Source organism: Puccinia triticina, chromosome 2A, assembly GCF_026914185.1.
Source record: "Puccinia triticina chromosome 2A, complete sequence".
NCBI classification, from domain to species: Eukaryota; Fungi; Basidiomycota; class Pucciniomycetes; order Pucciniales; family Pucciniaceae; genus Puccinia; species Puccinia triticina.
This window is the reverse complement of record NC_070559.1, coordinates 6,476,741-6,504,669: the sequence shown is the minus strand read 5'-3', so window position 1 is coordinate 6,504,669 and position 27,929 is coordinate 6,476,741. Positions and strand designations below refer to the sequence as shown.

The 27,929-nt window shown below is 49.6% G+C and overlaps 4 protein-coding genes across 4 annotated transcripts; 1 reads left to right on the top strand and 3 right to left on the bottom strand.

Annotated features, from left to right (window-relative positions):
* Positions 1-853: 853 nt before the first annotated feature.
* PtA15_2A693 (uncharacterized protein) lies at positions 854-4,992 on the bottom strand (the record flags this gene model as incomplete). Its single annotated transcript, XM_053166739.1, has 8 exons — positions 854-1,201; positions 1,272-1,646; positions 1,717-1,962; positions 2,089-2,323; positions 2,426-2,993; positions 3,078-3,384; positions 3,442-3,658; positions 4,976-4,992. The coding sequence occupies 8 exons, from the start codon at positions 4,990-4,992 to the stop codon at positions 854-856; spliced, it is 2,313 nt and encodes a 770-aa protein (XP_053017931.1).
* A 14,752-nt stretch (positions 4,993-19,744) lies between these two features.
* Positions 19,745-21,562, top strand: PtA15_2A692 (uncharacterized protein; the record flags this gene model as incomplete). The annotated part of the gene is made up of 10 exons (XM_053166738.1): positions 19,745-19,763; positions 19,839-20,022; positions 20,105-20,291; positions 20,363-20,586; positions 20,657-20,711; positions 20,777-20,965; positions 21,042-21,053; positions 21,142-21,183; positions 21,266-21,293; positions 21,360-21,562. 10 exons carry the CDS (start codon positions 19,745-19,747, stop codon positions 21,560-21,562), a joined length of 1,143 nt encoding a protein of 380 aa, XP_053017930.1.
* A 1,490-nt stretch (positions 21,563-23,052) lies between these two features.
* Positions 23,053-23,878, bottom strand: PtA15_2A691 (uncharacterized protein; the record flags this gene model as incomplete). The annotated part of the gene is made up of 3 exons (XM_053166737.1): positions 23,053-23,208; positions 23,250-23,696; positions 23,780-23,878. The coding sequence occupies 3 exons, from the start codon at positions 23,876-23,878 to the stop codon at positions 23,053-23,055; spliced, it is 702 nt and encodes a 233-aa protein (XP_053017929.1).
* A 1,923-nt stretch (positions 23,879-25,801) lies between these two features.
* PtA15_2A690 (uncharacterized protein) lies at positions 25,802-27,748 on the bottom strand (the record flags this gene model as incomplete). Its single annotated transcript, XM_053166736.1, has 6 exons — positions 25,802-25,927; positions 26,010-26,435; positions 26,516-26,790; positions 26,871-27,227; positions 27,339-27,494; positions 27,703-27,748. 6 exons carry the CDS (start codon positions 27,746-27,748, stop codon positions 25,802-25,804), a joined length of 1,386 nt encoding a protein of 461 aa, XP_053017928.1.
* Positions 27,749-27,929: the final 181 nt, after the last annotated feature.

Sequence of the window (27,929 nt, the reverse complement as noted above, 5' to 3'; positions counted from 1 at the left end):
TAGCAATGGGGCCGAAGTCGGAGCCGAGGCATCCGCGTCTGTTGGTGTATCTGGTGAAGTCAATGAGCAGGGCGACGACGCGCTCGGCGAAGGGCTCAGGCAGGGGCTCGACGATGCGCTCGAAGAAGAGGCGCAGCATCGAGATGGCCTGCTCGATGAAGTGGCTGAACGGGCTCTGCGGCTTGGCGCGCTCGTGCTCGAAGAAATGGGCGACGATGGACTTGAGGTGTTTGAGCAGGATGGGGAACAGGGCGGTGTGGAGCTCGGTGCCCAGGGCGTCTTTGACGCCCTCGCGCATCCGCAGGTCGTCGGCGACGAGCAGGTCCACCATCTCTCTCCTGTGATCTCCCCACACATCCGTCACACTCATCAGTCTCGGGGGTAGGGCGGAGGGGGAGGGAGACGACGCACCTGGATGTACCGGTCCACGTTCCGGGCCCGGTCGGGCAGCGCATAGAACCGGTCGTGGAGCAGGTCCGGGGGGATGAAGTGGTCGAGCGGGGGCGGGCGGGGTGTGGGATGCGAGGGGTCGTGGAGGGAGGCGATGGAGGTGAGGAGGCCGGAGATGCTGATCCAGGCGTTCGTGTTTTCCTGCATCTCGTATCCCAACAAATGAGCCCACAAGAAAAGCAGAGTGTGTGTGAGAGAGAAGAGACGGACCAGGAAGCCTTTGCCAGATATGGCGCCGAGGGCCGGCGCACAGTCGTACATGCCAGCATCGCCGGAGGAGTCCTTGGAGCGGCAATGGCCGACAAGGGAGGAGAGGAGTTTCCAGCGGCGGAGGGCCTCGTTCCAGAGGGGATCGATGATGGGCGAGTTGGAGGCGATGGTGTGCATGACGAGCTTGGCCCTCTTAGCCTGGGCCACGTGACCTGCACACAGAAAGAACCACACACACGTAAGCACAGGGTTGGTTTTCCTGCGGAGAGAAAGAGGGCTGACCGCCGAGCCCTTTGCCGTTGTCCGGCAGGCCCTGCAAGGTCGCCGATAGCTGGGCGGCCGATAGACTCGCGTCGAGGCAACAGAGACGCAGGACGTGGGGATGCTTCTCGAAGACTCTGATGAGCTCCTTGGAGCAGCGCAGGAGGAGTGCCAGGTTGTATTGGTTGACGGTGCAGAGGCCGAGCGGGACGGCGAGGCGGAGGTGGCCGAAGACGAGCCAGTCGTGGGTGTTGGACTCACTGGCGAACAGGAACCCCGGCTGTCTCGTCTCCGCGAATCATCAGCTTCCTTTCAGCAGGCCAGGGGCAGAGGGGGACATGGAAACGCACGCTGTGGCCCCGCTTGCTCCACTCGATCGCTTCCTTGAACCGGTCCAGATACGCCTTGAGCAGCCGCAGCACCTCGCGCTCTTCCTCGCGAAACACCCAGGTCTCGAGGAGCGCCTTGAGCACGGCGATCCCGACGATGGCGCGGGCCTGTCTGAGCCCGAGCGGGAGCAGCTCGGCCCCCGGGAGCCCGCGGCCCAGGGCCACCGGTCTGGAGGCGGCGAAGGAGGAGAGATGGTGGTAGGCCCGCAGGACGGTCATTGCCGCTTGGCGCACCGGCCGCGGGTTGCGGTTGTTCAGGAGCAGCGTCGTCAGATACACAAACATCTCCAGGTCGTCCGGGTCGATGTTGTTGCCCGAGGCGAGCCGCAAATTGAGCTTGTGCGCAGACCAGCCCGTGTGTTGTTGGTGGTGGTGGTGGCGGGGATGGCGGGTCGAGGGGGGGCACGAAGAAGGCCAGCGTCGTGTTCTGGGTCCACAGGTTGAGAAGCGCCCGGACCAGCTCCGTCTTCTGGCCGCTCTCGTCGCCTCCGGTGATGAGCTTGGAGTTGGAGCGCATGAGGATGTGGAACTGGTTGGTCTCGAGCACCGCGCTCATGAACACGTGTCTGAGGGAGGAGGCGATGGCGGGGTAGAGCTCTTTGAGCTTGACGTTCCAGTTCGCCATGTCGTCCTCGTCCTCCGACGGCCGATCCTCTGGGTGAGGGTGTGAGGAGGAGGAGCGGGACGAGGAGCGGGAGGAGGAGGAGGAGCGGGGCGGGATCTCGGGGTCGCTGGCCAGCTTGTGGCAGGCCTGGATGAAGGCAATCTGGAAGGGCACGAAGCTCGTCCGGGACAGACACTTCTCGAGCAGCGTGGTGTCGACGAAGTGGCGGTCGAGCTTGCAGAGCGCGGCAAGGGCCTCGGACATGAGCGGGATCTCGACGACGCCCTCGGAGTTGGTGAACGGCTTGGAGGGGTCGAGCAGGCGCGAGTTGAGGTCGCCGACGAGGTCTAAAGCCAGCAGCCGCAGGCCGGGGCCCTCGGCGGTCATCTTGGGCGAGAAGGTGGCCGGCCTTGCAGAGGTCCACACAGCATGCCGTGGCCACGTCGGTCATCTTGACCGCCTTGAGATGTTTGCGCAGACGCTCGATGAACGCGGCCTTGCGGGCGGTGACTTGGGAGCGGTTGCGGTCGCCGACGGTGATCTGAGGACGATGTCGGGGCAGACGGCGAGCAGCATGGGCATCGTCGGCCAGGTGTATGCGCGCTTCTTGCCGTTCTGGGACAGGCCGTGGGCGACTTCGAAGAGCACGTCTGGGGCGCCCTCGAGCCGGCCGTTGGAGCGGACCAGGCTGGCATACTCGTTCGGATAGGTCTCGATCCAGTTCCAGATCGAGCGTCTGAGGGCCAGGGCGATGTCGGACTGGGCGGCGCGCTTGAGGTGGACGAACTGGGCGGAGAGCTCGCGGACGATCGAGCTGAGCCGGTGGCGGTTGAGCGAGCAGAACTCGAGCAGCCGGGTCTCTGAGCGGTCCGGGAGCTCTTCGGGGCCGGACCAGCAGGCGATCCGGTTCTTGATCTTGCCGGTGACGATGGTCCAGTTGGATGCGGAGACGAAGAAGCAGATCTTGGAGACCTGGGTGAGGATGTCGCCCATGAGGGAGGGGACGATCGGCTTCTCGTCGCCGTCTCTGTCGGGGGCGGGGCCGAAGATCGAGTGCGGGTTTGCGGCGGCCAGGGTGGCTTTGCGGTGCGGCTCGTAGGCGTTGCTGGTGGTGTTGCTGCTGCTGCTGGTGCTGTTGATGTTGATGCTGCTGGGCTGGGTGCCGATGGGTCCGAGGGCGGCGCCGGCGTCTTCGAAGTGCTGGTGCGCCTTGAGGAAGAAGCTGATGGTGGCGACGAGCTGCTTGGCAAGGTTGTCGTCAAGCTGGGGGGAGTCGACCCAGTCTGTGAGCGATGGTTTGGGGGCCTGGCTGGGGTGGTGGGGCGTGGGAGGTGGGTCGTGGCTGGCGAGGGCGACCTGGTCGCGGTGCCAGGCCCAGTGGTATGACATGCAGTAGCAGAGGATCTTGATGACAAAGAGCTGTGTGCGCAGATGGTTGACGAGGCCCGTCTGTTCGTCGGAGGTGAAGGGCTGTTGACGGAAGGGAGTCAGTGAGTGAGTCAGCCAGGTATAGTTAGTGCAGCTCACGTGGGAGGGTGAGGCTAGTTCCTGGAGTAGTTTTTGGATGACGCAAGGCAGTCGCTGGCAGCACATCTCGAATAGTGTGCTGCATGACTGGCGGATGAGTACGTCTGTCTCGAGTGGGCTGAGATGGGGTTGGCCTGGTTGGATAGCTTGGCCATGATCTTGTTGACGAGGGCATCGATGAGTTTGTCTTCGGCTACTGCTACTGCTGTTGATGTTCCTTTTGACCTGTTCAATGTTTGTCAGGATGAAGAGATGGTCTCTCGCGGTTGCCTTTGAGAGGGGAGCAAGATACGATAATCCGACCGGATACTCCGAGTACTTACCGGATATTACGTGACCCCTACGAGATATTCCCCGCGGAACATCAAACAATGTTTGGAGTCTAAGGCCATGTGTCTACAAGTGAGAAGTATATGTCTTATAACCCAATGGTCAAAGACTCCATTAGTAATTGACTCATGTACATAGAGTCATGAGTTCAATTCCCTGTCATTACATTATAACTATACCTTTTATTACAATGTATTATTATTATGTATTTAACTACACACTCTTTTGAGTATGTAATTAACTTTATTTCACACTTATTACATATTGTACATACAGAGAGAGATAAGATTATCTCTCTATGTATTTATCCTTATTAAGAGCAATTTACATACAAATAGAGAGATTACATAACTAATTATGTAAATCCCTCTCCTGAATTCCGTGATCCTCTCCCCCTCCTTGGAGTTAAGGATCCCTCTGGGGCCTTGACTCAAAGGAGGATCAGGATCCTGTAATATAAAAGGGGGGACCTTTCCCCTGGAGAGATCTCCCCCCAAGATTATTACACATACAAACCTGAATACCTGACTTTGAACTATAAGTGAGTGGGGTTTTTATCATAATCTACTGACCTTTTCCTTTTACAGCTTCTATCCTCTTCGTGTATTTTCCCATAGGTACAGGTGGGTGTCATAACACCTGTATCCTAGAAGAAAAGAAGCTCATTCCTTGTGTAGCCACGGCGCCAGGCTTGAGTAATCTCGCCGCGTCCCCTTATTACATAAGGGTGCTAGCCCCTCCGCTGTTCAGCGTCGAGGTGTGGTTTATTCCCATTGGCCTTTAAGGTTATAGTGTGGCCCTTTTTCCGCTGGCCGCTACTCCAGCCGCTACAGCGCGTATCAAAATCCCATCAACTCCGTGTCACATAAGAGACCGGAGCTGACAAATTCACTTCCTTGATTATGCTAATTGTACCAACATTTATCACAGTCCAGGCAAAACCTTTGGCAACCAGTTACCCCACGCCAGCAACAAAAATTTGAAACGCCGAGGCAGCCCGGCCAGTATCATGGCACAAAAAATGGCAATCAAATGAGAATAGGCAACCATCAGATGGCTGCACATCTAGGAATGATAGAGGAGCAGGTTTGTCCCCGTCATTTAGAAGCTCCTATTGCTAAATAAATCCAGTTGGACAACAGAGCGCCCAAAGGTGCTTAACAATGTCCGGAGATCATCCGTCCCTGTTGTCATTACCGCTAACAAGTCACTCATGAGCATCACTCGCGCCAGAGACTCGGCCCGAGACAACCTGATGAGAAAATAAAGGTTAATTGCGTCCAACATTACTGCTAATGGTTAGAAATTGCCTCACTTTAACAATACACCGTCAATTTGGAATTTGTACCCCAATCAACTAGCCGGAAAACCATGCTCGGCAACCGAAGACGCTCAAATTGAGGCCTATGGTTGGGGATAGGGTCGGGGAAATCACAAAGTTGACAGTCACCTTTTTAAAGTTGACATGTATGCTTGTCAGATATCTTTGCCATCACCGAAAACAATGGTATCACATAACTTGTGAGCCACTACGATAGAATATTGCGGGCCTAGGCCTGGGCAATTGCCCGAACTCATGGAAAGTTCTACAATCGTGCCGACGGCGTTGACTATGAGGTGATTCATATTTGAGGGACTGGCGGATTCTCTGGTCGGAATAGGAGTTGCAGATCTGAAATCAAGCTTGAGTGCTCCATCGCGACTGAAGCCAGACATTGAGCCTTTCATCGAGTAGCTCCGGCGAGAAGGTATGTTCGTCCCACCAAAAACGGACGCGCTGAAGTTGACCGGAAAGAGTGGCATCGCTCCAGGCGCGCTTGACCTGAGAGCTGTCCAAAGAAGATTATTCTCTGAAAATAGGGGAGGGGGCGTGCTCAGGCGAAGGGTCGGGTGAGGCTGGACTGGTAAATTCCTGAACTGTATTTTGAATAGATACTGTGGCGGACAGGGTAGGTTTGGCGTTGCGGCTTCTGCGGCAGTCGAGGTCGGCGGCAACGGCTGATCTGGTGAATTGGGGAAAAAGGTTGATGCGAGTGTGAAGTGTCTGGGATGTTGGTGACTGAGTTGTTGAGAAGGTTCAAACAGTGCTCGATTGGACCAGATTTTCTAGGTGGCTGGGCTGGTTGCGCGAGGGATCAAGGGTAGTCAAGGCGAGGTGAGTTAGTCCGCATGGCGTGCAATACATCGGTGACTGTGCGTTTGAAGGGTATGTTGAGGCGGAAAAATATCAGTAGAATAAGGCCGGAGGACAACTCAATGGGGATGGGGCTGTCATCTTGTGTTTCAAACGGGTCCAAGGAGCTAGAGGCGTGGCGACTATTGTTTCATGTGGCGTATGATGGGGGCCCTGGGGCATTGCAACCAGTTGATGTCAGTGACGGTTGAGGAAGATGAGACGACGGCCAGAGGCAACAACACACACCGTTGGACTTTTGAGGATAAAAGGAGCTGCGAGGCATTCAGATATGGCCTCAGGCAACTTTCCCGACTGGCTTCCAGTTGGGTGGTTGTCTCACCCCCATCCGCTGTTGCAGTTGCGCAGTTCGATGGGGGATATTCGTGGGCCCCCCTTGTGCTTAACGGCTGGGGGTCTTCCTCCCACCGTTTTTTAACCCTGCTAGACAGGGATGGACGGTGGGCCACGGTATGTCAGCTTGCTGACGTTGGGTGGCTGGGTGCGGGCTTGATTCTTACTGTGTGGCCTTATTTTTGTGGAAATTTTATGTTGTCCAGCATGGTGCACCTCGGATGGTTTTATGAAAATCTGTAAAAAGGGGAAACCTTTGATTTTTTTTTGTATTTTTGATCAAAATGTAGGGGGAACCCTTGATTTTTTTTGTAGGAATCTCATGCTTTAATATACTTGGATTGAGTCAAATTAGTGGTGATTTGGGCTACAGTCCCTCAGTTCAAATGAAATTGGTTGATAACCCATCCACCCAAAAAATCATTGAAAATGGTTTCAAAATTTTTCATTTTTTATCATTCTTGTTGTATGGCATACTTTTCTCTCCAATTTTTCTCTCCTTGGTTTGAACAGTAATGAACATTCTGAGAAATTTGCAAGAAATTAAAAAATTTCCACATTTTTCATTTTTTTATTTTTACTTTTTTTTATTTCATAATCATTCTTAGAGCATCCACCACCGTCTAGGTAAATATTTAGGTAGCCAGCGAGTCCCGCGAGGCTTGGTTGCTTAGCTAAAGAAAAAACTCACCCTCATCGCTAGGTAGCCGCTCGGTAGGCAACACCAATTTAGATAAAGACACCACCGCCACCCTGGTGTCTACATACATAAATATGTACACCCCTCTTTAAGCAACACACACAATGGTCATCCTATCGATGACCTGTCATCCTACTGGTCACATTGGTGACCGGTCATCCTATCGGTCACATCAATGACCGGTCATTGTATCAACGGTCACATTGATGACCAGTCATCCTATTGGTCACATTGATGACCGGTCATCCTATCGGTCGCATCAATGACCGGTCATTGTATCGGTCACATCAATGACCGGTCATTGTATCGGTCACATCAATGACCGGTCATCCTGTATTGAACAACATGACGGTCATCCAATCGGATGCCCGGTCATCCTATTGATCACCGGTCACATCGATGACAGGTTATCCTAGTTTTGTTATGACTGGTCATCGTATTGATGCCCGGTCTATCAATGACCGGGCATCCTATTGATACCCGGTCTATCAATTACCAGTCGGTCTGAGTCATTGTATCAATGAATCACCAGTATATTGATGAACGGTCGTTGTATCAATGACCGTTATGTTATGAGCGGTCTATCAATGACCGGTCATTGTATTGACACCCTGGCATCCTATTGATGCCCGGTCTTTCAATGGTTGGTCCTCCTGTTGATAGTTGTTATGTACATCCCGGTCTATCGATGACGGGTCATCCAAGTTTTTTTTTGTTGGTGGAGGCCCGGAGGGGGGGGGGTGAGGGTTATACATATGCAGCTATGTAGCATTATGTAGGCTCTGCAAAATCTTCCTTACGGAGGCTCTTTAGCGGTGGGTAAATCTAGCGAGCCTTAAAGATTTACCGAACAAACATTTAGCTAAAGAGCCCTAAAGAGGGCATGGGGGTGTAAAATCCCTTACATACTCTGTAAATCTGCCTTACCGAGCGGGTTTACAGAGACGGTGGTGGATGCTCTTAGGAACTTATTTTCCACCCCTGTAGCCAATCTAATGACTTAAAGGCTCTGGCCTGAGCTTCTGCATTCAAAAATGTGGTGCCAAAAACATTAGATGACCCACTGTACATATTTTTTCAAGTACAACCATCAAAAACTGGCCACTCAGTGGCCATTCTTGTGAGGGCTATTCCTGAGCAATGCAAAGGAACCATTGGATCATCCAAAGTTTGAGGTCAGACACGCTCTCACAGGTTTTTCCAGTATTGAATTAATATGGGCGGGTCTCTTGAGTGCATAAGCAAGGAGCCCCACAGGGTTTGACGTATGAAGTCTAACCTTACTTTCATGCATTTAGTCCGGAATGGCTTCTCCGCCATTGCAAGCTGTCTTGAGGTGTTTTCATGCCAATAGTTTCTTGGTGTTGATAAACGCACACTCCCCTCCTGGGGGCAGGCCCACACCCATGCCCTTTGAAAAACGGTGTGTGGAGGGGCACACCCTTTTTTTTATTGTACACACCCATTGTTGGGTGTGTACAGTTGTTGTACAGGCGTGGGAGTGGGCGTGCAAGGGGGACAGCTCCCAGTGAGCTGGTATGTGTATACCAGCTTGCCAAGAGGGACTCTCCTCCCGGCGATCTCCTCTCTTGTCGAGCTGGTATATTATCCAAGTTTATTAAAGACACAGTTTTTTCCCAAAATTAAAAAAAAAGATCAAGGGTTCCCCCTTACCATTATACAAAATGAGAAAATAAAAACATCATGGGTTTCCCCATCAACAAAAATTCAACAAAAAAAAAAACAGGTGGGGTTTTCCCACTACAAAAAAAGGGGAATCTTACATAAGAAAAATCTGATTTTATTGACAAGAAAATCTCTACCAGCCTTCCAACATCGGCAAAGCCGTGCCCCCAGGCTCACCACCCAGCCCGCGTCAAGCGCACGGGTCAAAAGTGATGGACGTGAAGGCCCCCGGCCCGCAGCTAAGGCTGCAGACCCGTGGGGGGCCCACTCTTCAGCCCCTCAGACTGCGCATGTGCAACAGCGGAGGGGCAAGGACAAACCGGCCGCTGGAAGTGCAGCGGCAGAGGATGCCCTGGGGGTATTGATGTTCATCAAGCCCTTCCTTTTATACACAATGGTGTTCCATGTGTCGCTTCCCCGGCCGTGTTTCCACCCTTGTCATTCGCGATAAGACCCTTGGATCAACATATGGACTGGTTCTTCTCATTGTCAGCACCATGAAGACAACCATCGCCAGAAAACATGCTAAGAAGCTTCCTGTGCGGCATTGATTGTGCAATCACGACGCCACAGTCTGGTAACAAGAAACAAATCCACAACAACTGCGCTGGTCACGCAGAATTCTAACGCAAGACGCCTGTACATACACGCTTGCCTCCCTCCTATTTGCCCTCACCTCACACAACCCACCCCGCAGCCCTTGCGACCATCATTGCTTTAACGTTGATTGGCCCAGCTACCATGACAGTCTTTTCCATCCACGTCACACGGACCCTCCTGTAACCACTTCTGCAGCACACCACGCCTCACCGGTGTGAATAGCTTCCCCTAGCAGCCACTGTCAGGACCCGATGATTCGCGTTTTCACCACTTAGAAAGAGGAGAACAGCCCCAGCAGCCCACACTCAGAGCACTTCACTCCCTTGACCGCGACCACACCCAACACTGTAGACCGCCAAGCACTCATCATCTCTTTCCAGCCCTTCCAGACCCCACATCGCCAGAAATTCTTTGAAACCGCCAAGAATGACTAAGGTGTTGTGGATGATGCCGTCTGCAGAGCTGGGAGAAGATAACGGCGGCGTCGAGCAGAGTCTGGGCAATCATATCGGACTGCTGGAGTTTTCAAACACGGTGCAAGAGATGGTTGAGGTGTTTGCCGAGCAAGCGTTCTCGGGGGGCGTTGACCAGACTGATTTCCTGAGCCGGGCAGGCACGGAAGAGCGGCTGTTCGAGCGCCGGGTGGACGGGCTCGTGGCCTATGGGCTCAGTCTCGCCATCGACCAGCTTTTCAGCTTCTTGGACTACACGCTGCTCGCCCTCCAACGTCCTCGTGAATTTCTGCCGAGCTCGTTTGAGCAGAAGCAGCAGGACGGCCCCCAATAGTCTGAGGAGGACAAGCCTCAGCCTGCGCGAACTTGTCAAGCCTTCGTGGCACACCTCAATACCATCTCCCAGTCCCTCGTTGGCCGCTCCAACAGTCTCAGACAGATCTTCGACATCTGGACCAAGAAATTGGGCCCCGCATCCACATGTACGTCTCGGAACGGCAGACTAAAACAAACAAATGGGTGTGCACACAGCCCGATATGCAAAATGGACGACAATCTCTGTCCCCGGCTCCGTCCAGCTACAAATAGACGTGGGCCGACACCTGGCCCACTACTCCCCAATGCTGTAGACAATATTCCTGGACTTTGACTACTTCTTGTCCCCCTCAATCAGGCTCGCCGCCACCCACTTGGGCTTCCTCAACCCCAAGGCCTCACCTGCTTCCTCTGTGATCTTGGTGGCATTGGGGCCACTAAGCTCGGTCTGCTGAGTGTCAAGAATCTCAATGAGGTCTATCTCCTTCCTCACATTGTATGGATACATATATGTTTTTTTTGAAACTGATTGCACTCTTGTGGCCTGTGTTTTTTCGCCGGTTTATTCAGCAACACGCCAATTGGAAACGTGTGCAGTCTGTCGTTGATTGCAAAGTCTACGGGATTGGCGTTAAGCACTGTCTGATCTGCTACATAAAGAAATATTTGCCACTATTTATAGTGCTGATTTAGCTTCATCTCATATAGAAAACACGTGTTCTTGTCTATCCATCAATAGATATATTATTGAATAGCTCCCTGAACTGAGTAATGGGATGGAATTTAGTAGTAGCATGAAGAAAGTCAGAATAATTGATAGAATATATGGCGAGTTTTCATATTCATATCAAGTGAATCTATTTAAATGTGGAGCACATGCCATGTCATTGCTCAAACTCAAACTTATTATCAATGCTTCTTTTTAAAAAACTGAATTAACATCAAGACCACATGATTTAAAGCTATTGGGAAATGTCATGTAAATATAACAGCTGTATATTATGTTACTTGATTTTGCACAGATACCAGATTTACCCCTCTCACATGACAAATCATAAATTTCTGGGCTTGTTTCAAGAGGAGAAAATATTTTTCAATCAGTTATTTAAAATACCAAATTTGATGTTAACAATCCTGGAGGCTGAGCTGGGTATTTTCAAATTTGTGATTTCAGACAGAGCTCTCAATCTTAAAAAGCAAATAAAGAAGTAAATTAATAATCCAGGTGAAGCATGTTGTCATGAAGTCTGAGAGTGTGAAATTGAAATTCAAGGATCTATCCAGCTTTGCCAAAGTTTTGAGCTAAAAAATCTCTGGATTTGGGGTCTGCAGCGGCGGAGCCGCCTTGGCCTCTAGTGTATACTAGCTTGCCAAGAGGGAAGTTTCTCCAAGCGAGCTGGTATGCATATACCAGCTTGCCAAGAAGGCACTCTCCTTGCGGCGAGCTGGTATGCGTATACCAGCTCATTGAGAGGGGAGAGTTTTTGGCGAGCTGGTATACACATATGAACTTAACACAAGTCCTCCCCTGTGCTTGCAGGGAGTGAGAACCCTCCCGCTTGCGGGATCAGGGACTTGTGCCTAATGTCCAACATCTGGCTTGAGGCTGCCCAGCCAAATGTTGAAAAATTACTTCTAACCCACATATCACCGTATACCCCTCTGAATTTTTCACAGCCTCCGGTACTATTAGATTCAGATTTTATTTCTACATAATCTCATGTGTCCAAAACAACACCTACCACCATCCCCTGAAAAAATAATAATGTAAAAATTCCATCTGGGAGCCTATCTGGCCTGATGTAAACCGGATAGCCATGGCGTGTTGTAGGTGATAAATGTACAAATTTATCACGCGCAACCCAAAGTTCGCCCCCGTCTCCACCAAAAAACTTTGACCCCCCAGGGGTCGCGCGTGATAAATAAGCCCATTTATCATGTATGACGCGGCAGCCAAACGGGGCCTATGTACTAATGTTTTATGTAGTTTTCCTGCTCTTTGGTGCGCTTTGTGGCCATATGTGAAAAAGTGTCTTTTTGGCGCAAGCTTTTAGGTTTTTATGTTTTTTAGCCGCTATTTGTAGCCATAAAATAGCGCAAAAGAGCTACGCTGCCGCTATAAATAGCGCGCTACGCTATTTTATAGCGCTTTTATAGAGCTTTTTTGCACTTTTTGGGGGGGAGGGGAAGAGGTTACTTTTAAACAGCACACTACACTATTTTATAGGAATAAGGGGTTACTTTGAGTTGGTGACCCCCCTTAATTTAACACAAGGATTCTGAATATTCAATAATATTTCAGGATTTGTAACTAGTTTCTAAGTTTTTGCAGATGGATACTTGTTGTATCTTTAAGGCTGACACTGGTTGAGCCGTTGAAGCTGACAAGTCTGGGTTGAAAGACCGCTTCATTTTCCACAATACATCAATCAGAATTTTGTTGCAGATGGGTTTTTCCTGACAATGATGCTGCTGAAATTTTTTTGTGGCAATAATTGCATATAGCCCTTGGCACACCTCCTAAATAAGATCAATAACAATGTAAAATAGTCAGTCTCATATCAATAGCTGCAGAACCTTTGAGTGAAAAAGTCCAGTACTGACCATTGTAAACCTTCTGAAGTGAGCCCATACCCTGCCGGTGAGCTTACGCCTCTTGACTCAGATCCCCTCAAGATCTTGAGATCCATTCACACTGTTGGCGGCGCCTGGCTGAACTCTTGGTGGTAGGCAGCTGCCAATGAGCTTGAGGGCTGTGGCCAGGAGTTGGTTTTTCTGGTTCAAATCTGTCAGAGACCCAAATGTGGTTCCTTTTGCCTTTGTCATTGGAATGTTTGAACAATTTGGGGTGTGTCTTCTTCTTAGAATTTGCCATTTGATGCAGGGGAAGTGGGAAGAGCGGTTGACCGTGGGTTGAATCCGTTGAAACTTGAAGCTGAACTGGGTCCACTGGTCCGTGTGGCTCGGAGGATGGAGACTTGGAGTCTTTAGACTTTCACTGATTGTCAATTTGTGACTGATTCTGAAGATTCCTCATTCAGTGTCTAAGTCCCCAACTCTCTGTCGCAGACTCTCAATGCTCACACTCCTGGTACCCCAGCCCATGGGAAGCCTGTTTAGCAAGTGGGTCTGGTGGGCTGGGCCAAACCTTCTAATCCCTTGGATAATCCGGCCCAAACCAAGCCGGGTTTGGGCAGCCCACCCTATATAGCCATTCTTACTTCTCATCCTCAGAGCCTCCCATCTTTCTTTTCCCTTCCTTCAGATCCCCCTTCCCATACTCTAGTTTGTTTCCATTTCTACCCTCCTCCCCTCATCTTTCCTTTTCTTGGTCCTAACACAGTATTACTGTGTGTTTATTTCTGTTTTGTGTTCTGTCATGTCTGTGTTTCCTCCTTCTTCCACTCTTTTATGTTGTTCTCCTCTTACTTTTTGTCTCACATTTTTCCTGATTCTCTTCCTCATCTCTCAGACTTTGGTTCTCTGTGTGTCATGGTTGATCAGTCTTCTTCTTCTTTCTGCTGGTTTTATTTTGCTTTTGTTTGTTTCCCTTCATTTTCTCTCTGTTGTGTGTGCGCGCGCGTGGCGCGCAGGAGGATGTGATGAAAGACATGTGACAGGTCGCCTCCTGGAGTCCAAGCTCTCCAGAACTTGGAGGAAGGGAGCGGCATGGCATTCTGATTGTCAGGGGTAGTCTCTTCTGTGACTACCACTGAATACCGTTTTTGAGCGCGAAGGGGTTTCGGATGGGTCAAAGATGAATAAAGGATGCTCGCGGTCGATGAATGATGAGTAAAAAGGGATATAAGATTGGAAAGTAAATGTAAAGGAGTAAAGGGAATAAAGGAAAAGGACAATGGAAGAAAGAAAGGTAGAGACTATACAGCCCCAATCACGACCCGTGTCGTAATTGCTTGGGCTTGGTAGGGTTGAGACCAATTAACCTAATTTCTATTGGGTAATTCTAATCTGGGGATCCTCTTCGTGGCGAGGTCTCCTAGCCTTTTAAGTGACTCATACGCGAGTCACTACGCCTAGGCCTTTATCCTTCCTAGGAGATAAGGATTGCCTTTTTAGGGAATACCTATTTCCTAATGAGAGCTACTAGTCTCAATAGGGCTGGTATCCATTTTGCGCTCTTTTTCGCGCTCCTTCTGACTTGGGGAGGTCTTCCCTTGCTGCGCCAGGTGGTCTATAGTTGCCTTATGGCGCATGGGTGTTGTAGTCTCATGCACTTGAGGCTGACACTGATCCCCAGAATACGAACCATCCCAAATCTTATTGATCAGATCTTCAGAGTTCAAAACTTTGAGTGTTGCTCCTTCACTTCCCTTGATCCAGATAATCTATCCATGTCAGCCGGGCTATCATTACAGAAGCCAGCAGACATAATATGTAAAATACAGTCAGCTGCAGAAGCGCAGCAACAGTGTGTCAGCTATGCTAACCATAGCTATTAGCATAGCATAGCGCAGCGCAAACGCGCTATTTTTTAGCGTAGTGTGCACCTGTGTCCATCCAATTCTTTGGCTTATGGAGCTGAGCTGAGCTGGCCTGGGTAATAAATTCTCCCAAACAGCACTTGGCAGAAAATTTTTCATAGACTAGTGGTTTGCAGCTCTGCAGCTAACAGGCAGGTTGCCCACTCAATCCCCCCTTTCCCATCCCCCATTCGGGGGTTAGGATTTAGGAGTTAGGGATCAGGGATCAGGGATTAGGGGGGATATGAAAAAAAAACTTGGGAAATACTGGTCAGAAGTGTGTGGTAACCTTGTTTTCCGCGGTTCTGGCACAGCTCCTCCCAGGTCCATCCAGCTCTGCCCTCCCATTGGTTCCAAACCAAAGATAATGGCGAATTTATCTTTGGTTTAGAACCAATGGATCAAATAGCCATGTCTTGAGGTGGGTTGGGCAAAGAATGAGTTGGTAGGATTGGGTGGATAGCAGAATTTGGGGTGGATTTTTTTGAGAATCAACAGAGTGAGGATGCTTTTCAGAAGTGTTTGTGGGATAAGGAACAGACAAAGGAGGTACGGCAAAAGAAGTCAAAGGATGGTGATCAAAGGGAAAGCTTTGGAAGGGAGCTCGCAGATAAGGAAGAAGTTGGGAAGATGAGGAAGCCATGGGAGAGCACCAATTTTGCAATCAATAAAAAGAAAGGAACAGAGTACTGTCAGAATCTGAGATTTTTAGTCCACTCTCTTTCCTAGTTGTCCTGTTCCTGTCCCCAGTTCCTGTTCCTGTTCCTTTTCCTGTCCCAGTACCTGTCCCTGTTCCTTTTCCTGTTCCTGTTCCTGTTCCTGTTCCCATTCCTGTCACCGTTCCTGTCTAGTTCCAGTACATGTCTTGTTCCTGTTGTCCTGGGTGTTACATGCTTTCAGGCCCCCTCTGGATCTGGTGCAGGGGGCTCTCTATTTGTGTGTATGTGTCTGCTCCTTGGAGAAGAAATAAAATCATTGAGTCAGAGCAACAACAATCAAGACCCACAGTGCCCTAGTCCTCAGATCCAGCTCCTTGTTCAACCTCTCCTCCTTGCCTCTCAACCTCTCCTCCATCAATTGAAATCTCAACAAGTACATCAAGTGTGTGATCAGAAATGAAGGATTGCATCAGCTCAGAAGCACTGTGAAGAAAACTGAGGATCAGGATCAATAGGACTTGATGGGATAAAATTTGTTTCAGAGTAAGTTGCCTCTCCACCATCTGAGTTAGGGGTTGTGACATGTAGCAAACAGACATCATACACCCGCGCACACTAAATATATGTGTAAAGAAATAAAAAGGTCTTGATCTTGGAACACCTGAAACATTTTGAGGTCATTTGCACATAGCTGCACCACAGACTGAAATATGAGTCTGTGTGTACCATTCCACACATAACACCAAAAATGCATCTATTATGCTGTATGTAATTAGCACCACTAAAAAAGTAGTGTAGCACTTGCCGCTAATAATCTGGGCAGTTAGCAATAGCAGTACCGGTCCAGCGCTACATATAGCGTGTAGCGTAGCAACACCCTTGCTACACTGTTTCCCCGTGCTTTGTAGATTAGCTTTTTGAAGGTGCTAACGCTAAAAATAGCTGAATTTTAGCGCCCAAGCCGCTACACCCGCTAAAACATTGCTACATGCCAGTTTAGCGGGATAAATGCTCAATATTCAAATTAGCGCAAATTAGTGCAGTCATTAGCGCATCAATAGTGGGGCTAATGCATATCCTGCTAAATCTTCAACTTAGCCCAAACATTAGTGAATCAATAGCTTATAGATTCTGGAGCTAGAGGTCTAGTTTTTTCCCAGATTAGATAAATACCGCTAATTATTCAATAATTACCACTAATTATTTGTCAAACTAGCGGAGCAATAAGGAACGCTAGTATATTGCTATATTAGCGCAGAGTTGCTAAATATAGCTGAAGTGTAGCAATCAGATGCTAAAAACCGCTACATTCTAGCGATTAAAATCTATTATTTTTTTCTAAATTAAAATTTAGCTGTAACTGTAATGCCACCAAGGCTACAATTTAGTTTAGCGTAGCGGCGTTAAAAACCCGCTCATTTAGGGTATTACACGCTAACTGTAGCATAATAGATGCATCCTTGACAACACTTTGGACAGCACCCAAAATAACATCCCAGAGGCATCCAAATCCATTTAAAATTAGGATTCCCCTTCACAACAGCATCACAACAGGTATTTTGTGATACCTTTTTGGGCCCTGGGACAGTGCTGGAACTTTGCTGTCCCAGGGATGGATCTGCAATCCCAAAATGCACCCGTGGTGTAGCCATTCATTGATACTACTTTCCTGTGTTCCAATATCTATGTGAAATTTGTTGCAGTCAAGACTATAGGCTAACATAAAAGAATCATGAGCACAGTGAAAATCAAGAGCACTGGGATTCCAATACTATATGTGATGGGTGACTTTAGGCAAGAGGGACAGTGATTTCTGTAGGGAAGGGGCTCTGGTGCTCTATGGAAGTGAAAGAGATCTTGGAGCGAATATTGAAAGGATGGATCTCCTAAATTCTCAACTGGAGAATCTGCCAAATGTGACCGCTGCAAAACAGGAAGCTGGTGCCTGCAGATTGGACACGTGAAATGATTTGATGCCACCCATGGTTCAACACATTGTGGATGGAAAACGTGTCCGCATTTTGGCCAAGATGATAGTTGAATTTGCAAAGGAGTCGGATCATTTGTTGGATCATTGGTTGAGTCATGGCTTGGATCATTGTTTGGAACCTTTTTTGGTTTTTCTTTCTGATATTTGCCCAGTGCCGTCAGACAAATCGAGCAGTCGTCTCCTGGATTAATTTTGATTGCCCCAATCTGTATTGCTTTCTGTTGCGGATAGCCAACCAAAATTGTAACCGGACCAGGCGGGGAATCGCTAGAATGAACTTTTCCATTGAGCTTGTCTTGCTGAGGAAGAGAATTGATTTCGGTGACCGAGATCCCGCTCGAAGTTGCTCCGCCGTGGCCTCTTTCCACTGGTCTATCATCAATAACTATGCTCTCCAACTCGACCTCCCCCGGCTGTAAGGAAAGACATACGGATGGTGGTTAGGTTTTGAGCAATCATTAATGAAACGTAGCTTGCTTTGGAAAATGAGGAATAAGAGACGTTTTCAACTTGACCAACTTGATGATTTGAGTGTGACGCCGAGTCTCCGATTCCACCAGATTGGGATGTGTCCTGTGAAGTTGATGGGAGACTGATGGGAATGCAAGCCGATTCTTCGCCGCTGTTTGTCCGATGTTGCCTTGGGGCCGATGAAAACTGATGAGTCCTTTCGGTCCACTCCAGCTGAGTCGCAGGTTCCTCATGCGACAAATTCACCGCAACAACAACGCGGAGGTTGACGAGCTGTTCAAGAACACGGAGATTGCTTGATGAGCTTCATGCATACTCTTCCGGAGCTTCAATCGTCAATTCGGTATGTAGACTTACACATATCGCCAATACTAGGAGAATAAAAAACTTGATGAAGGTCGGGGACAGGTTGGCCATTGGGTGTGCGCAATGTTGATTGTTTCGCTGGTGGGTTGTGATCCTCAATTGAGGGCAGCAGACAACTGATTTCAGCGCGCTTCCGCTGGATGATTATTCTTGCCTGAGAGTACTCTCAAACACTTTAGAATAGTTTCAGCCTAATATCAAGGTCTTTGAAATTGTGGATGGCAGCCGAAAACCCTCCGGTCTGTTCCTCTGACATGTTCTCTGACATGTTTCGACTGGGATCTTATCCAGAGCTCTTTTCGACTAATGAGATGAAGTCCTGAAGAGTACTGGGGCCAGTCCTCCCACTGTCTGGTTCTGAACTGCTCGGCTCCACATAAATAAATAACTTATCAGGCGGCTTCGCGGCTCCTGCCACCCGGGCGACTTGTGCTGAGGCCTCCGCTGCCGACAAACACCTGCTGCCCCTTGGCCGGCCCGACCCTCCAGCCGGATTTCCGGGGAGTTTCATCTCTGGAAAAGTTGCACTAATTTGAACCGCTAGTTCGAGCACCTGGACATCGGTGAGCATGAGCGCAGCCATCATCGTTTGCACCCATCCGGACGGCCCGAGGGTCTCCAGTAGATATGTAGCTTGCTGCGTTGCCTAGGATTCTGGGTGCCGCAAGAGATAGATCTGCCAAGGCTGGTTGATGACGAGAGTGCAGTGAAGGCTGATCGACAAGGAAATTGATGACGATCTCGGGCGAGAGTTGAGAGCTTGAAGCCCGGCTCCCATCGTCATGATGATAGGTCTCCGGCCGTACAACAAGGCCATGATCAGATTCTCGGGTTGCACAGGGCTGCTGGCTGCTGGCTTCGATCTGCGCAACATCGCCTGTCGACCGTTGCTGGAGCGTATAGTTGCCTGATCTTCGCTGGGTAAAGCAGCAGAAGCAAGCAAGCCCACACGGATCGTCGCTTGACTTTCTGCCGGGTGCCCCCTCGAGACACATCCAGCCTTTTGAAGCCATCGTCGCCGTCTTCTCCTCCAGGATATCCCTCCGCCTCCCACCGTTATCGACCCGCCTCTGTTCCTACACACCTCTAGTCGTCGTCTTCCCTCGGCCGACCTGAAACAACTGGCCCATCCACACCAACCTCTGGCCGTCTGATCCTCGTGCTTAGTTCTGATTAGTGTCTGCTGTATCGCTTGATCAAACACTTCGCGCGCCCCAAACCCTAAAAAACAAATTATTCTTCAGGTTGTGATTAGGTAGTCTGCGACTGTCACCAGGCACCGTTGCAGCATTCATTCAAATTCTTCAGCTGTCTGTTCGTGTGTACATTACTGCGTCATCATCCATCACACACCCCCAGCCTGCGTCTTTTTTTCTTCCTCCCTCGAACACCCGAACCCTGCGTCCGCTCTTGGTCTGCCTTGGGCCCAACAAGTGCCCCTTGGTCAATAGTCCATCACACCACCGTCCGTGCCTGACTCACTGGCTGCCCGGTTTCCCCTTTCAGCTGTGCTCGGTCCCTCTCGAACCCCTTGTTTGTTTTTAGTCGTAATCCTCTTTCCCCACACCTTCCCTTCCCAATAAACCAGCTTTTAAAGTCGAGAAGTCATCTCGATTGTAACCTACGTTCCTTCACCATACAACTGGAGACCTCAACAACCAGTTAACCAACCCACATATCACCTCACTCACCCGTATCCCCACGGAGAAAGCATAAGACGTCCACGATGTACGGGACTTTCAAGGGTCAGGAAGCTGTTGACCTCATTCCTTGCTCATCTTCCAGATCAACTGATGTCCATCATGTTTCTGAATGAACAGCCTTGGCCTCTTTCCTGGCCGTAGTGGCTGGCATCCAAGCTCAAGAGAGCTCAGTGAGCCGAAGTTTCTATGGAATGGCCTACTCACCCGACGGCGCACTGCTTCCACAGTGTGGAGCCGACCAAGCCAGCGTGACTCGGGACATGAGCAAGCTTGCCCAACTGACACCCCGTATCCGATTATAGTTGAGCATCCACCATCTCTCACATCTGCTCCTCCCATGCTCTGATCGCTGATCCTCTCTCGCTGTGTCCTCGAACCGTCAGCGGTGCCGACTGCAACCAGACCGAGCTCGTCTTGCAAGGTATCAAGGAGGCTGGGAACGTCGACTTGAGCGTCTGGCTAGGCATCTTCATTGATGGGAACGACACGGTCTACGAGCGGCAATTAAACGCTGTCACCACTGCCATCCAGAAGTACGGTACCGAGCACATCGCCGGTATCACCGTTGGTGTGAGTTTTTGCCCTCTGCTCCTGATCCAGCGCGGCGCCAGACTCATCTCAATTCTGGCCTGTAACTATAGAACGAGTACCTTCTCCTCTCCTACGGCGATGGCGGCTCTGCCACCGATCCCAAGGGAGTTGCCGCCAGGACAACCCTGCTGAACTACATCCAGAAAACTAACCAGACCTTGAAGGCCATGAAGCTTGACCGAAACATCCCCCTCGGCACAGCCGATGCAGGCTCCGCTGTCACCAAGGAGCTGTGTGCAGGTGCCGACTACGTCATGGCCAACGTCCACCCCTGGTACGTCTGCCACCCCATCGTGCTGAAACTAGCGACTGATCGACCCTTTCTGCGGGTGTTTCTTGAATAGGTTTGGACACGTGCCTCTGGAACAGTCTGCTGGATGGACTTGGCAATTCTTTCAAGTTGGTCCGATCGACTTGCCCTGTGGACGGACCAGTTTATTGACTGCTTCCTTCGTCTTTTCCAGGACTTCGACGTCAATGTCTGCGCCCAAGCCCCCAACAAGCCTATCATGTACATCGCCGAGACCGGATGGCCCACAGCTTCCGATAACGCTAGCATGACCACCAACGGGCCCAGTCCTGCCTCCGTCCAGGGATTACAGACCTTCATGGACACCTTCGTTTGCCAGGCCAACAAGAACAACACCAACTACGTTAGTCACTTTGACATATTTCTTACCCAATGACAGCTTGATTGATGCTTGTGGCGCCCTCCATTCCGTACTCTAGTTCTTTTTCGAGGTTTGTCTCTTCCTTCCATCGGCTGATCTGTTTCGCCACCTGACATCTGCTAACACAAACCGGTGAACACTATTGCGTAATTTGACAGTTGAAAGATGAAGAGTGGAAGAAGAAATACGGTGGAGTCGAGGTAAGTCCTGAATGGCTCAATGAAAGTATCGCAAGTAACAAGCTTATCCATTTCCTTTTTTTGCTTTGTTTGTCTATTCCAGCCATACTGGGGTCTTTATGATTTCAACAGTAAGTCCTTCTCAGCCACAAAAACAGGTGCATTCTGAAAGACTAACAGCTCCATTATTGTTGCAGTGAAATACAAAGAAGGACTCAAGGTGCCCAACTGCCCCGTGACCTCACCAACCGGCCGCGCCGCTGGCCCCGCCCCGGGCCACTCAGGATCAGCCGGAAGCGGCTCGAAGAACGGTGCCAAGAGCGCGGCTTCTTCCACTCACGCTGCTGCTTCTACTCTTGCCTTTGCCCTCCTGGCCTCCGGGATCTACGCCATCCTTTAAGTATCAGTACCCCTCCCCCCAATCCCTTCATCTCGCCCTTCCTTTTGCTTTGCGCCGCATCATTTCCTTTCAGACTGTTTTTTTGTTTCTTTGCTCGATCGTTCTTTCACAAGATTGTTCGGACTCATCCTCCCCCTTTTAACTCGTTGTTTCGCTATATATATCACCTTATATCTCCAACATACAATCATACACACTGCATGCCAAGTCGTATATTCTTGTTTTGATGTAATTTACTTTTTGGTTAAAGCTTTTTGTGGCTGTCCTCGCTTCCATTCGGCGCCTTTGTAATGAAGGCAGAACCGGGTAGACTAGGGGAATAACGGGTTAACACTGGATCAGAAGTGTCCCCATCAAGCAAATGATGCATGACATTCAAAAGTTGTGTCGCTCTCTGCTGACAAAAACATCGCACCTTGTCCTTTTCATTCAAAATCATGGTCTACAGGTGCGTTTCGCTGTGTGTGCCTTCAAAAGCAATCAGTCTTTTGGCATGATAGGTGTACACGAACGCCCTTTCCTGTCTGGCTGTATATCCTTGCCAAAAATCATCCAAAATCATTGATAAATTCAACGTACTCATAAACTCAAGTTTTTTCTTTCTCTTTTGATCCTGAGCCTTCGTTGGGCCTTAGACAGGCTTTGAATGATGAATTACCGAGAGCACGGTAGTTTGACTTTACAACTTCCCGCAACTTTGGCTAAAAGATAAGTAACAGGTCAGAACAGGGAGGAGATAAGAGGTAGAGACTGGGGGTAGAAACTGACTGAATTGACTACTGCAAGAATCTAAAATAACCAGGCAAAGTCAACAAGTTTGAAGAGTTTGCCTGACAAACATAAACAAATGTTACTGACTGGTAGGTGTGGGGTTGGGCCAAACTATTGGTTTTACCTGCGCATGCAAACTGTGCGACATTCAGGAGCACAACATAGGGACTTCAGCAAGCTTACCAGACCTGGCGCCCAGTTGACTTTGGAGGATACTTTCCGATGGACAAAGGTTTGGTCCTGGGGACTGCACACGGAACAGAGTCCCAGAGGCATCGAAATCCATCTGAAAGTGTGAGCTTCCAGTACAATGACTTCACAACGTTTCTGCGACGTTGCCGTCCCCGGGCTCGATCTGCCATCCCAATGCGCACCCGCGGCGTAGAGTTTTAGGGGGCCAGGAGCGGAGCAGTAATGGGTCTTTGAGTGAACAACTTCAAGCTGTATCATTCAAGAAAAACCGATGGGGTGCAGAGAAGAGCACGCCGATGGAAAGCACAGCTCTCGTATGAGTAGGCAAAGTACAAGATGATGCGAGACGGTGGGATGAACACAAAAGAGAAAACAAGTTGTGGCACATAACTTATAAATCAGGGTATTTATCTACAAGTTTCCGGAACGTAGACAAAGCGCGATTCCTCGAACGTTGTGTATGCACTTTCGCTGTGCGCATTCACGCACAACCCAGATTGCGGGTAGCAAGTTGCAGAGGCACTAGGCTAGGCTAAGGGAGCCACGTTTGGGACGGCAACTTTGAAGCTTGTTTTGTTGTTAGACGAGCTTGACCCGCCGGTTCCTTTCTCTTTGGGAGAATCCTTCTTGTCCGAATCTTTTTGAGAATTGCCGGCTGGCTTCTTCTTGTCATCCTTGCCCTCCTGAAAAAACAAACAGAGAGAGAAGTGAGCAGATCAGTAACAGATAGCATATAAATCTCCTTTGCAAGTGACTCAACTGATTCAAGCTTCTTGATCTTTTCCTCCTCCTTCTTGATATCATTCTTCAAATCGATGATTTTCTTCTTGTGTTTAGCGATCTTTGCCTGCCGTTCCTGTTCCTTCTCCTCAGGGGTTTTCTTGGGCTTGGTGTTGGGGCTATCAGGGGTTGTTCCGGGGACTGTGACGGGCGGTGGGACTGCTGGAGGGGGGGTGTCCGGGGGTGGGACGGTTTTGTCCAGGTTGGTCTTTGGGATATTATCCGATGTTCCGGGTTGAGTGCCTTTAACCTTCGGATTCTTCGGCTTGTTTGCGTCAGTGGTGGATGTGAGCTTGTTTTCATTGATGACACCGGATGTGATCACGGGGACCTTGGTATCAGTGACCACTAAATTGTCCTTGTTTTGCCTCTTGATAATCATTCCGCGAGTCTGGGTGAAAGCAGGAAGGAGGTCAGTTCGTTCGGATCCTCATCAAATCTGATAAAGACACTCTATTGGTACCGGAGACTGACCTTAAACTCTGGATCGCGTCCTTCAAGTTCAAGTGGTAAGGCCATTGCAGACGTAGAGACAAGAAGGAGGACAAAGATTCGGGCTATTTGGAATGGCATGGCGGTGGATGTGGGCGTTTAGGAGCAACTTAAGAAAGTGATATCAAAAGCAACCAATCAATGTTTATCTTCTGATGAAAGCTTTATTTCTCCCTTTTGAAATAAAGCTCGGGCTAGCCTGGATGGACAATGATAAGGAACTAGGGAAATGATGATATGGATAACAAACTATGTACAGTGAAGCGTCAAAGTCAAGGAGGAACTCAGTTCCTGTGAAGTGTGATGGAGCAAAGTCGGTATACCTATACCAAACCACGTACCTTTATATAAGGTCAGGGGACGGGCGCAAGAAGGGCCCTCACAGTCAATCAAGCGAGTATGAGTACAGATTTCCCTTCAGGACATTCTGCTGCCGACAAGCCCCGTAAGGGTGTGTTGTCAGTAGAGCCTGCGGAGGACCAAAGAATAGCTCTTCTCTGGATCCTTCGAGACCCCCTCGTTGGGGCCATGGGGGTTGTTGTGTCTGCAGCATCTGAAGCTTTCTTCCGTCCGAAATTCCTGCCTGGTAAAGATACGGTCCCCTCTCCGGTTGGTCTTACAGCTCCTGAAGGGCGCTCTACCAATCCTTCCCGCGGTGTGTGGGGGCAGTGAGCCCTTCAGAAACGATGCCAAATTCATGGTGCCGAGCAACCTTCAAGCCGTAGACGACAGACCTGGGCTGCCGCGCGTACAAGATAGTTGCCAGGTTGCCCTTGATGACTGAAAAGTTGAGGGTTTAGGATGTTATGGCCACGGCGTTGTCCGGAGGAGATTGGTGGAGACCGTGATGGTTTCGCGCAGACCGGACCCCGCAGAAGCATGGCATAGGCTCCCATCACCGCTTTCTTTGATTGGGAGGAGACGCTCGAACTTAGCTAAGTCGCTCCTGGGCGCGAAGCGCCCGCCTCGAAAGGAGGAATGAGTGAAGTATTTTGGCCTGACAATTTTTTTGACTTCCTTCCAAGATGGGCGTCTCAAACATCATTTAGCATTTTTGTCTGGCCTCGCGGGGCCGCAAAATGCATGCCTCCGCGTGGGAAAAAACCGAGACTCCAATTTCTTGGGTTGTTTTATGTATGTAGTTGCTTAAAAAATGAAAGAAAAATTGCAGAATGTAGCTGAGCTTCTTGACTACTCATTACATGTTCTATGAAAGTTTTTGGATGAGTTTTGCCAAAGACATGGCCAAACAAAGAAGGTGTACTTCTGCGTACCTCTCACGCCAAAAAATTCCATTGCTTCAAGTCCCTCCTTCAGAGGCGGGCGCTTCGCGCCCAAGAGGGATAAGTTCGGGGGACGCTCTGGACGCCAAAGAGGCATCCCCAGCCACCATCAGGGATTATCAGCCTGCGAAATGTCCGAATAAACAATGGACGTGTGGACGTTTTGTCATACACCCTATCTGGTGCTGATAATCATCTTCACATACCAAATTCTACTGAAGGATGATCTCGAGCACCAAACCATGCATGCACGTTTCTTTTATTCAAAAGACCACACAATTTGTTCATGAAGAAAAAAAAAAGGGGGGGGGAGTAAAAAGGCGCGCGCGCAGATAAACACTGACTACTAAGATGAGCAAATAGTATAATAATGATAATCATGATGGGAATGAATCTTCAAGCAATTGGATAGATAGATTAGAGAATAGGTATCTGTTTTTTTTGTGTTAGACGGAGAGGTATGGATATCTATAAGGCTGTTGATGCTGGTAGTCAAGAGAGTCAACCACTTGCCTCCCTTTCCCCCAAGATGGGGTATGTATGTACCGTATGTTTGGCTTTGGTCTATTCGTTTTAGAAGAGAAGACATATACTCAGCATCAGGCAGTTGATAAGGATAAGATATGAAAGGGAAAAGCTCAAAGTGCTTTGAGGGGCGATGTTTGGTTATAAGAAGATCAAGCTCAAGGAGTTAGAAGGCGATGGGAATAGAGGTGAGGTTCTAAGCGGTTCGGTAAGTCCTTCTCCAGCTCTTGTCAACATTCTCAAGATAGATCTGGCCAGGCCACAGTTTTTGGACCTCGCCTTCGGGGGTATAATTGTTGATGTTATGTTTCTCTTCTCGAACCTGAAATAATTCAGAGGTGGTCAAGAAAATCAGTCATTCTGGTTGGTTGTTGCGTCAGCTGGTCAAAAAATAGGTCTCTTACTTTTAATGCCTCGATCCACTCAGCACACGGGCTGACAGTCATGGAGGCGAGCCGGGCCTTCAAGTCGATCTTCTCTCGCATCTCTTTGACGTCGCCTCGGAACTCAATTTGGAAGAAACTGGAGGCAAGGCCACTGCCGTAGCTGAACATGGCCACCTTCTTCCCCACCACATCCTCCGAAGCTCCAACCGAGTCGATCAGCGATCCTAATGCGCCGTAGAGCGAAGCTGTGTACATGTTTCCGAGTCTCTTCATGCATTGCGTCGTAGGCACCACCTTGGCTTTGTAGATCGCTTCACTGAGCTTGACAAATGTCTTTTCGATCTCTTTGTTGTTGTAACTCTTGGCTCTTGGGATTGAGAGTAAGGCCTTGTCTACAGAAGCAAATTCCGGCTTCTCTGGGTTGCTGCAGAAGTCCAGGTATAACTACAAATAAAGATGATTCAGGCAATCAGTTGACATGCAAATACTATCATCTGAGACTTGGTGGAGCCCAGGCCACCTACCAATCGTGCAGTGGCCTTTTGAACGAGTTTTCCGTAAGGGCCATGGAAAGCGACAAAGTCGAAAGACTCGAGACTGGTATTGGCTTTGGAATCGCTTGAGCCGTTGGCGATCATGCGGCCGGGTTGAGCGTTCTTTTCCCGGAACCGATCATAAACGTTGTCAAGAGCTGATAAGTAGGCAGTCAGAGTGAGCGGGCCATCGACCTCGGGGAATTCGGAAGCCAATGCGGGCTTGTAGAAGTCCCAGCAGTTGGTCATGTGGGTTCCATGGACAGCTGGAAGCGATTGAAAAACAAAGTCAGTTACTCCGAGGGCGAAGGTTATAAGTTGGATGATGATTTGAGAAGCGACATACGGTGGAAAACCATGGGCGCATTGGGGCCGATGAGCATAGCTACAGCACCTGCGCCACCGACGGGCCTGGCAGGTCCATCGGCGTAAACAGCGATATCACCGGCGACGACCAAGCCGTAGCGGCCGTCCCAGCTTCGACTCTCGACCCAGTTGATGACATTGAAGAGAGCGGCGGTACCACCATAGCATGCATTCTTCGAGTCGACACCCTCGATGTCCGTGTTCCCGGAGGCCGCGAAAAGATCCATGAGAATGGTCTTGACTGACTTGGACTTGTCGATGATCGACTCCGTTCCCACATCGATTCGTCCGATCGATCGTGGGTCAATGTTGTACTTGGTCAACAGAGACCGGGTGACTACATAAATTCACCAAACCAAGAAAGAAAAACAGAACGATGATTGCGTGAGCGGACGACGGAGTTCCTGACAAAAAAAATGTATCGCCGAATTTGGAAAGAAAAACTTACCGGTCAAAAGGAAGCTGTTGATATCTTCTCGGTCATCACAGTAGGCCATGTGCTCTTGACCGAGGCCGATGGTGTACTTGCCGGAAGCCACCCCATCAAATTTTTCTAGTTCACTCTCGTCGATACATCGCCGAGGGAAATAGACGTCCATGGCCACTGTTGGAGGGATACATGGACGAGGAGGTCAGTGATCAACACGGTTTACAGGAGTAAAGATTCCAGTGTATTTTTTCTGCCAGTGGGTTTGAGCGTAGATCTTGAGCTCTTGCGGTTCTGTTTTTATTTGCGGGATGGTCGATCTGATCTCGAGTCGTGCAGAAGAAACGGATTGCAAATGGAATCCCTGAACGAGGGAGGGACTTACGGATGCCGACATTGTCGGGACGGGTGTTGTTGGGAGTGGGGGTCATTGAGGCCCATCTGCCGGAGACAGAATCGGAGAGATGGGGGGAGGTTGGGGTGGTGATGAACTGGTTGAGGGTTTCGATTGAGTTTGAGCTGGAGAGGGTGGGTGTTGCGGTGGGTTGGTGTCCGTTGGTGTGTCCGTTAGAGTGTCCATTGGAGTGGCCATTGCCATTGCCGTTGGCGTGG